This window comes from Phyllopteryx taeniolatus, chromosome 7 (assembly GCF_024500385.1).
Source record: "Phyllopteryx taeniolatus isolate TA_2022b chromosome 7, UOR_Ptae_1.2, whole genome shotgun sequence".
Taxonomy (NCBI): Eukaryota; Metazoa; Chordata; class Actinopteri; order Syngnathiformes; family Syngnathidae; genus Phyllopteryx; species Phyllopteryx taeniolatus.
The window spans coordinates 10,630,686-10,641,210 of NC_084508.1; the positions used below are offsets into that span (position 1 = coordinate 10,630,686).

Consider the following 10,525-nt stretch of genomic DNA (forward strand, 5'->3'; position numbering starts at 1 on the left):
GGGGCGTTTCTCTTCCGCTTTTTGTCCTCCGGATCAATCTTTCCCCCGTAACTCCCGTTTCATGTGAGCACGATGTTTGGTCCTGTTGTTTAATTCGTGTTTTGTAAGTTTTCTCGTTCAAAAACCAAAAATGGATACGGACGTTTCTGAAGATACGGTCCGCCGAGCTCAGAGGAGATCGATGCGAAGGCAGTCCATAGGAAAGAGTAAGTGGAACACACTGACAGTTAAATGACGTTAGCCTTCGATGCTAGCTAGGCCGCATTGTATCTTCACAAAAAGCCCGAAGAGTTTCGTTTAGCGGCTTCCAAGTTTATTTCTTCCAAGTTAATTGTGGTTGAAGACACTTAATCCAATCAAACTCGCTTAATTAAAAACAATTCTCCTTCCCTTTGTAGCTCTGATTTTTGAAGCGACCCCGAGAGCTCCTCTTAAGAGGTCTAAAAGGGAGAAAGAAAAGAAGGCTGCTTCTTCTTCTGTCCCAAATGTTAATGGATCCCGAAATGTGGAGAATGGCACAGAAGATGAAGGTGAGCCAACCGGGTTTTCTTGGCTTCAACAACAATTAAACTTGACGTCTTACATTTTATGGTTATTGAAAAGTGCTACAATTGTCCAAAACTTGTCTTCCAGAGTCCCCCAGCAAGAAGAGTCGACTAGAGGAAGACGAAACGTCGGGAGGCAGCGGTGATAAAAAACAGATGGATGACCATGAATCGGTTCTGGAACAAAATGCAGACCACGAAATGGACATTGAGGAAGATGCCGTCCATGGCCGGTATAGGCCAAAAATAGCACTTGGTAAGTTCTTCATCAGACACATTCTCCACGACATCTAGGACCTCAGTTGAGGTTTACATACTGTCCTCAAACAACAGCTTCCTTTGTTTGTAGTCGGAAACAATACCAATAGGAAATGCAAATAATTGCTTATACCTTGAATTGGTATACTGGTCAAATCCATTTGTGAAGCACTGTATTACAAGTGTGAAAATTAATTACTTTCAAACACAGCAATAAAACACTCTACCTTCACTTTAAATAAATGAGGATGCGTATTGTGACGCTGGAGTATTGTTGCTTTCAATGCATGACCTTTTTTTCACCAACAGTTTTGAGTCAGGGCCTTTCTTAGGAATGAGTGTGACAAATAAACACAAAAAGCACATGTAGAATTTGTAAGGTTATGCTTTTATGTTTGACTTTATTTTGTTGTTGTTTGAAGAGACAATTGAATTTGCACTTTGTTTCATTTACATGTTCAAAATAAATACTTGACAGCCAAATGTGGTCGAATTTGACACTACTTCCCTTTTTTTTTTCAAAAGGTTAATATGGCTGATGTTTTATTTAGATTTTTCTAATAGCTTGCTATCAACAATCTTTGATCTATTTCCTTTCATATAAAATAGGTTCCATAGGAGATGTGAATTTGTCTCCGTTTGTTGTGCTTGGCGAGCGCTGTCATTTAAGTGACAATACAGACAGATACTTGCTGAAACCCAAAGAAGGTACGACCCGTTTCTCTTTGTAAATTACATGTTTTGATTTAACCAGTATGAGCCTGTTGTTCTGAGCTGGTTTGTTTGAATGTTTGTTTTTTATCCCTTCAACTAAAAAAAACTGCAGTGTTCACAAAGCCAAGCGCACCAACAAGATCGTCGGACAATACACACAATCAGCAAGGCCACAAGATCACCAGCATGGCCGAGTACAAGAAGGAGATGGAGGCTAAAGCCAAAGGTCCTGGTACAGTCGACATTACTAAATGCATCTTGATTGTAAAGTGACGAATTTCACGCAAAATATCTCCCATGTAACATAGATGTCCCCAGAGTCAACCACTACAGTGTCCCAAGTGTGCACGCACCCTCTGTGACATTGCACAAGATACGACAGAGAGCTAATAACGTTCCGGCTCAGAAAGAACCCATCCCGCAAAAGAAACCAGGTGACTGGACACTTGAGAGAACCCACATGGTTTTGTTTTCTTTCTTCGAGCTTTAACTCCGCTTTAATTCGTGTAATTTTTCCCCCTCCCTCAGAAATAAAAAAAATACCAGGGATTACCAAGAGAGGCTCTGAAGAATCATCACGAGGTAAAGAGCAATTTAATAATTACATTAATTAGGGCTGCAACAATGAATCCAATAATTCAATTACAAAAGAAAGGTCAAAGCAAAATCTCTGCCTCAAAGCTTTGCAGTAATCACGTTTTTCACACAGACTAATATTACTGGAGTCACTCACACCACTCTGTTTGGAAGTGGAAAAAGACAGGCTGTCAAACGTTTGGGATCATTTCACTGAAGATTAGCTGAAGTAAGACAAGTAAGAAAGACATGAATGATAGGGGTCGAAGGGGAAGAGTGAGGCTACAGGGAGAAGCGATGGCAAGGGTGGAGGACTTTAAATATTTGGGGTCAACAGTCCAGAACAAAGGTGAGTGTGGTAAGAAAGTGACCAAATGAGTCCAAGCAGGGTGGAACGGGTGGACGAAGGTGTCAGGTGTGTTCTGTGACAGAAGAGTCTCTGCTAGGATGAAGGGCAAAGTTTATAAGATAGTAGTACGGCCAGCCACGATGTACGGATTAGAGACAGTGGCGCTGAAGAGATGACAGGAAGCAGAGCTGGAGGCGGCCGGAAATGAAGATGTTGAGGTTCACTGTAGGAGTGAGCAGGTTGGATAGGATTAGAATGAGCTCATCAGAGGGACAGCTGAGGTTAGATGTTTTGGAGACAAAGGTTGAGAAAGCAGACTTTGATGTTTTGGACACATCCAGAGGAGAGAGTTAGTATTTTGGTAGAAGGATGATGAGGATGGAGCTGCCAGGCAAGGGAGCAAAAGACGAAAGAGAAGGTTGATGGATGTAGTGAAGGAAGATATGAGGCCAGTTGGTGTTAGAGAGGATGTAGGAGATAGGGTAACATGGAAAAGGATGACACGTTGTGGCGACCCCTAACAGGACAAGCTGAAAAGAAAAGAAGAAGACTCGATACACCAATAGGATAGTCCGTAGAATCATTTCTAAAGATATTAAATTGCTGTAGACCTAGTTTCTTTTTGTCACTACAAACTTTCTTAGGACACATGGTTATAGAAAAGACATTTGGCAAAATACCCAGAGTAAAATCAAAAAATGCAAACACAAAATGCTAGTTACCAGTACTTCAACTTCGGATGTTGTGAAGTTCACTCCCGCCATCAAGTGGCGGAGTGGCTGAAGCTGACTCGTAAATCAAAATTTAACTTGTAACATAATGCAAAAAAATGACAAAGGGACGGATCGAATGTTGAAAACCTCGTAATCATGTTGCCACTATTTCATTTCATTTCATTGGTCGTGTTTAAAGGAAAATGGTTGTCAAAATCCATGTGGACCTAAGCATACATCCTGTGGTCTTTCAGGATTCCTTCATTATTTCTGCTGCTTGGTTCTGCTCCTGCTGCTGCTCAGCTCTGCTGTTCTGCTGGTCTACAAGAACAAGCTGATCTCCGTGTACCAGAGGTCTGCAGAACGAGCTGGGCGTCCATCCAGGGATGTGAGGCTCGAGCCATTCGCGGATCTCTTCTCTCAACTGGAGGCTCGCTTCCACAGTCAAAGACCCGAACTGTGGAAGAGGAGCAGGACCCACTTGGAGAAGCACCTCAAAAGCACCAAGCCCACAGAGCCCGTCAGTCTGATCCTGACATCAGGCCGCGACGCTCAAAAGACACTGTCCTGCCTGGCCGAGGGCTTGGCCTCCGCCTTCTCCTCGGCCCTCAAGGCTTCCGTGCTCCTCATCGACGGAGCCAGCAAAGCCGGCCTGGAGAGCGACGAGGTGAAGCTGGACATTGACGGGCAGCTGCAGGCGGCCTTTGGTGGAAACCGAGCAGCTGCTGTCATCCACAGCTTGGAGGAGCTGCCGCCTGGCTCCACCCTCATTTTTTATCGCTACTGTGACCACGAACACGCCGCCTACAAAGAGGTCTTCCTATTGTTTACCGTGCTGCTACCTCAGGACGCGGTCAGCGGGGAGCTCGGGGTTGTCGAAGAGCTGGTTCAGGACTATCTTAAGGACAGGCTAGTGGCCCCAAGCAGCCACATGGCCTTTAATGAGATGGACACGGACAAGTTTGGCGGACTGTGGAGCCGGATCTCCCACCTTGTTCTGCCTGTAGTTGCCGAGAAGGAAGTAGAGCAGAACGGATGCTGAGAGGCCAGAGGAGCATATTCACAAAGGACCAGACTGGGTCATACCATGTAAAAAAAAAAAGAAATATATATATATATATATATATATATATATTAATAATTTGTCCTTCTCCTCTGAGATTTTCTTCCATTTTGAGGTGTTCTCCACTTCGTGAAGTATCTACAGTATCATTTTGAGGGGAGAATGAAGGATTTCTTTATGTACCTTTGAAGTACAGTGGAACCAAGGTTTACGAACAATTTGGTTTATGAAATAAAATAAATAAATAACCTCGGGTTACACAATATTTTCTGGTTTCTGAACAGTCTTGGCATGGCTGCAGATCAGAAGGTGGTTGTTTTTCTCGCACTGCATAAACATACTGGCTCTGCTTCAGCTATATCTGTTTATTGCCGAAATGGCCTCCACCTCCCACAATGCAATGCAAAAGCTACACTGTATTTTGGGAGGTAATGGCCATTTAGGGTTAGCAGAAACCACGATGAACGTAAAATTACTGTACCCGAAAAGGCTAAGAACCTGTAGTGGTTTGCAAGCGAACCCACTATTATTTTATCATCAAGAAATTTGTTTCCACCCATTTCTATATTGCTCAGTATTTATTTTTAACCACTCAATTATCAACATAAGGTAAATATAGAGTCATCCTGTGGCTGGAACGGATTAATTGCTTCTCCGTTTATTTCTGTGGGAAAGGACGACAAACAAACGGGGTTACATAACGAATTCAGTTCTTAAACCGAGGTTCCACTGTAGATGTTTAAAGTCAAGAATCACCTGCTTCCTTAGCCGAAGGTTTGTTAGCTTATATTTCTCTAGTTAAGAGGCTGAGAACAGGAATTCTTGGTGTTCTGGGCTTTTCCTTCCCATTCCGACCACTCAAAATTTTACAAAAATCTGAGAGGGGAAGAAGGGCCTGACTGTCTCTTTTAAGAGCTCATTGTTGAACCCAACCTTCACTGTGGATTCAGCGCAGAGTTACCAGCTCTTAATTTTGATTTAAGTTACAACAGTGACATTAACTTCGAGGAATCTGATTTTCTCACAGTCTGGTGTCGTTTCACTATTTTATATGGCTAAAATAAGACATGTGACTCCCCTTCCCAGAAGCACTTTGTTCACCTTGTTCCTTCTGGTCAGCAGCCTTGCACTCCTCTTTTGTTTTGGAGTGAAAAGTTTACTCTCCTGCATCCAGCCTCCCAGATGACTGATACATTCTTTTTTAGTCTTCTTGTCATCCCTCTTCTTTTGTGTACAAACAGACTGGTTTGCACTGAAAATGTTGGATCTTTAATCAGGTAGCTGGGTTTTATTAAGAAATGCATTTTATAGTCTTTGTTCATAATACTTTGTTCTTGTAGTGTCTGGGGAGTTCTTTTTTTAATTTTTTGTAAATAATAATAACGTAAGAATGTTTCATCTTTGCACCTGTGGTCTAGAGAATGATACTCTTATTACACACACTGTACAGCGTACGACTATAAAAATGTGCCTTTGAGACTTGAAAGAAAAAACTTTTTGAAATGTACAAAATGAGTGAATAATTGATGTCCTGAAAAAAAAGATATTTTCCTCGTTTGTGCTCAATTTAAATTTCCCTTAATTTGTGTGTGATGTCACTTCAATTGCTATTTGACACTCTGAATATTTAGTAACCCTGAATATGTTGAATAAAGATTATTTTGCTACATTAGAGTACTTCACAATTATGAAACACTGAAAAGTGCAGCCTCATTTGACTGAGCTGTTAAAAGTGCTTCCTCCAAATAATCTAAGAGGAAATCATTTGGCTGATTCCAACAAGGCAACTTGTATTTTAAATTAACATCAGTATGTCAATTAGACCCATTTGGGCTGATTAGTGAAGTCCATCTAAATGAATTACCCAGCAAAGCAGGCACAGGGCTAAATAAATACTTTGCGAGTGTGCTCATTTAAATTACGCCCACTCTCCCAATCCATTACGATATCTGCGATGTGTGAAGACACTGTAATTAGGATGTGGGTGTCATTAACTTCAATGATGATTGCTTTAATCCCCTGAAACCAACCGAAGACGTGATATCAATATGCAATACTTAACCTTCAATGGCAGTATGATGCACTGCTAAAAAAAAGAAGAAAAAAAAACATTGTACTGAGACCAGGAAGAGCCAGTCTGTCAGTCAGTCGCAAATTGACTGTTCCGGTTGTCTTAGAATACGTTTCGCCTCTCATCAGAGCAGGCTTCATCGGTTCATTAAACAAGGCTTAGTTAGGACAGACTAGCCTGATTATGAGTACTATGCCCTGAGAAAGGAATGACCCGACTAAATGAGAATATTCACAGGCAAATACTGAATGCAGGATCTGCTTTGAATGTCTGTGAAGGTGACTTGTGTCACTGTAGTGTGGAAACAAGCATACAACCTAATTACCTCCCATTTGACACAATAAAGGTTCTTCTAAATGTTCATAAAAGTTTTTTTTTCATGCAAAAATAAACCCACGGTATTTGTTGGTTATCGAATTCATTTGTGTATATTTGTACAATTATGCAAATAAAAGGGTTGAGAACTTGAGACAATAACGAAATATGTAATCTTCTAATATAGTATATTTGATCATAAAGTACAGTCACGTATCAGCTAAAATCACATTCCACATACAAATCACATCATTTGGAAGTAGGTTTAAAAAGGAAGCAAAAACAAAAGTGTTAGTCAATGAATGTATCTTCCACAATGCTTTTGTGAACATTTCATATAACAATTTTCTCTGTTCATAAGGACTTCAGGATTGGAAAGTTGACATAAAAATAGACAATTGCAATCGTGTGGATATAAAATAGTTTAAAACTGTAAAACCACGTTTTATTTAATACCACTGATTGTTTGGATGCATTTAATGGTGTAACAAACACTTTATTGTACTGTACTTATCTAACTGGTTTATATTTCTGCAAATGTACAATCACCCTAACCTCCAAATCGTTACCCAAACACCCTAACTGTAGCCTCAACCATACCCTATAGGCACGGGTGCACATATGTGCTGCACACTGAAAATATTAAAAGAGCATCGGATTCAAGTATATTACTGCAGATTTGCGTACCAAACATTTTGCAGTACAGAGTATGAGCCAGCTCAAATGCTCTTGCATTGATTATTCTGGGTTAGGGGATTTGAACACCACAGGAAATAGTAAGTAGATGGAGTTGTGAAACAGTGTTATGCTTGTGGGTTAGTTGAGTGGATGAAAGACTTGGTGTTGGTATGCAGTGACCGAGTCGCTGGCAACGTAGAAGTTTAAAATACGTCGGGTGGTGGATATTGGGGATTCCCTTGGGCGTATTCCATGCAACCCAACCGCAACCTTCATCCCAAACCCTAACCAACCATATTCCCTACCCACTTTCTTTACCCTGACGCTAACCATTAATCCTAACCCCACCTACGAACTAACCCAACTTTGTATGTATACACACATATAGTACGTTTGTGAAGTAAATATAAAGCGTGTTTCCATCATATTTCAGATATGGGTCATCTACTTCTTTAACTGGTTTACCAGAGCAACATACCAAAAGTGACAGTGTTTAGCAGTGAATAATTTTACTGTAGCATTCAAATCCTTTCCAACAAATGGTGGGAATTTTGTATTTTAAGAGTTTTAGTAGTTTCGATCATGGCAAATAGATCAATTTGAACAGCATCTAATACATTGATCCCTGTGAGATAAAGTTTCGCACCCGTCCCTGCTCTGTCTCAACCGTGCTCGGTCCTCTGAACATTTTACTGAACATTGTCTTCAGGTGACCCCTGAACCTCACGCCGACCAATGCGTAAAAGACGGGGTTGAGGCAGCAGTGAGAGAAGGCAATGAGCCGGCACACGTAGAACGCATAATCGAGTCGGATACTTACGTCGCACTCTTCAAAAGGCGGAACCAACTTGTTAGACAAAAGCCTCAGAAAGATCACCACATTATACGGCACCCAGCCCAGGAAGAAGACGGCCACGATGCACAAGACGAGTTTCACTGCTCGGGTCTTCGTGTGCGATCTGGTTCTCGTGATTCTACCCAGTATTTTGCAGTAGCAGAAAGCCATCACCACAGAAGCGACCAAGAAGAAGAGGTTCTGTTGGGAAACGCCAACCGTTGCCCACAGGTCGTCCTCGTATTCACAGCCCAAGGATGGTTTGTCCTTGCGGGGGATAGAGACGACGGTACTGAAGAGCAGCGAGGGCACGGCCGCCCCGATGCTGACGATCCACAGCAGGACGGACACCAGAACCCCCACTGTGACGTTTCGTGGTCTCAGGTCGGACAGCGGGCGGACCACAGGTCAGGTATCTGTAGACGGTCATGATGGTGAGGAAGAGTACGCTGCTGTAAAAGCCGACAAAGAAGACAAAAGTGACGATTTTGCAGAGGGCCTTGTGGAACAGCCAGCCCCACATGTGATAGATGGTCCAGAAGGGGAGACCGCTGGTGAAAAGCAGGTCGGACACGGCCAGATTGAGGATTAGAATGTTGGTGAGGGATTTGAGGTTCTCGTACAAAGCCAGGATGACGAGGACCAGGAGGTTTCCGATGAGGCTCAGCGTGATCACAACAGAGAAGAAAACAGGAACCACAAAGGAGCCGAATTGGATCACCTCGCCTTTTTCGCATACTTCATCTTCATAGTTGTAGTCGTAGGAAGTCTCTGAGTCATTCATTGCTGTGCCTAAAAACAATTACACTTGCATTTAAAGTCAAATTGAATTATAAATTCACTTACCCTAACCATAAAGCCTTTACAGCTGAATTTAATTTGACATTCTCTCAACTTCTGAATGCACGTCCAACTGTTCAGTGTTTCAGTACTTTTTGCACAACCTGCTGTTTCTCTAAAGGGCAAAATTCACAAACAGGTGTTTGATCTACGGTTGTGGCTATTGAGTAATTTTCCATCCATCCATCCATTAATCGAACAATAGGATAAAAATTGATTTTGATCTACGAAACAACACAATGTATGCGTGAGGTGCTTGTATTATTGTTGTCCATTTGAGGGTGCCATCCTCACTTACACTATAAAATCTGTGACTTTGAGTGTGTGTGACTAAGAGGTACGGTCAAAAAATTGTAGTCAAGTAAGAGTCCTGTTAATGATGTTATAAGCCTTTCTGTGACTCTTCCAGTATCTCTGGATCTCTGTTGCAACCTGCTGATTACACTCTGTGACCACTCTAAGCTCAGTGGCTGCTTCCTTGTTTGAAGCTTTGCAATGGCGAGGTAGTGTTGATCAATTGTTAGGTGTTATCTTGGTCTCGTGATGCCAAGAATCTGAACAGCATGGTGAAGAGGAATGTTTAAATATCAATTCCAATTAAACCAGAAAATAGCCATTCATGGATTAAACACCTGTTGTGAATTTTGATGTCCAGCTCCTTGTTAGAGAACAGCAAGTTGTACAAAAAAAGTATTGAACCACTCAACAGTTGGACATGTGCATTTGAAAGTTTAGAGAGGTCAATTTAAGTTTACCTGAGGTCTTTGAAGTTTAGGTTGATCCTAAAATTTCACCCGAAAGCCAAATATCCCTTACTTTTTGTGAGTACAGTAATGTACTGCATTTACAAACTATAATAAAAAAAATATTCAAAAATGATAAGGTTCTTATAATCGAAGTATAAGTATAAAATAAAACCTAATCCTACCTGAAGTTGTGACGACTGATGTTGTCGACTTCACTCTTGGTCACTGAAAGAAGAGTACTGTACTCATTACAGGCTACATCATTAATATTCTCATGACAGCTTGTAGTTCTGCTTCTTCTTTAGTGGTTCAACCTTTTATGTTGGATGTATGGATAGATAGATAGATAGATAGATAGATAGATAGATAGATAGATAGATAGATAGTGACCCATTCATTAAATGGGTCACCATTAAAAGGGAACATTTGGAGGAATATTTTTAATTGCCTGTATACAATTAGCCCAGCTATCAAGTGATGGCCGGAGTCCGGCCGCAGGACTCCAGGTAAGTATTATCAAATCAAAGACAAACGGTAAGCAGAGCTGCAGTATTAGCATTGATATCATTAGCTAACCGCATCTGCGAACCAACACGAACACAAATGTTTGGCGAAGATGTCAACATGTGGGGGGTATTTTTGTTTGGCAATGTCTGCTACATGTGCTACACTGGAAGGAGCGAATGAAGGAATGCAGAAAAGAACATTTAATTGAAGGAAGAAAAATAATGAACAGCAGGTCTGAAGGAGAAAGGAAAGAAAAAAATGAAACCCGGAAGGCAAAGATTCCAGGAAATAAAGTAGGTCGAACGGGGGGACGGA

At 41.5% G+C, this 10,525-nt stretch overlaps 2 protein-coding genes across 4 annotated transcripts; one reads left to right on the forward strand and one right to left on the reverse strand.

Moving 5' to 3' along the window:
• Positions 1-4: 4 nt before the first annotated feature.
• Positions 5-5,885, forward strand: LOC133481195 (torsin-1A-interacting protein 2-like). Of its 3 annotated transcripts, none has more exons than XM_061780278.1 (8): positions 5-206; positions 399-530; positions 634-801; positions 1,413-1,511; positions 1,630-1,749; positions 1,826-1,951; positions 2,046-2,099; positions 3,410-5,885. In XM_061780278.1, the coding sequence occupies exons 1-8, from the start codon at positions 131-133 to the stop codon at positions 4,195-4,197; spliced, it is 1,563 nt and encodes a 520-aa protein (XP_061636262.1). In that variant the 5' UTR covers positions 5-130; the 3' UTR covers positions 4,198-5,885. The 3 variants fall into 3 exon arrangements, with proteins under 3 accessions (XP_061636262.1, XP_061636265.1, XP_061636264.1); XM_061780280.1 differs by having other exon boundaries at positions 6-206; positions 1,630-1,743; XM_061780281.1 differs by lacking the exon at positions 399-530.
• An 866-nt stretch (positions 5,886-6,751) lies between these two features.
• LOC133481198 (chemokine XC receptor 1-like) lies at positions 6,752-10,007 on the reverse strand. Its single transcript, XM_061780284.1, is given in 3 exon segments — positions 6,752-8,522; positions 8,524-8,909; positions 9,886-10,007. Coding segments are annotated over 2 exon segments (1,008 nt in total). The 5' UTR covers positions 8,902-8,909; positions 9,886-10,007; the 3' UTR covers positions 6,752-7,892.
• Between the last annotated feature and the right edge of the window lie 518 nt (positions 10,008-10,525).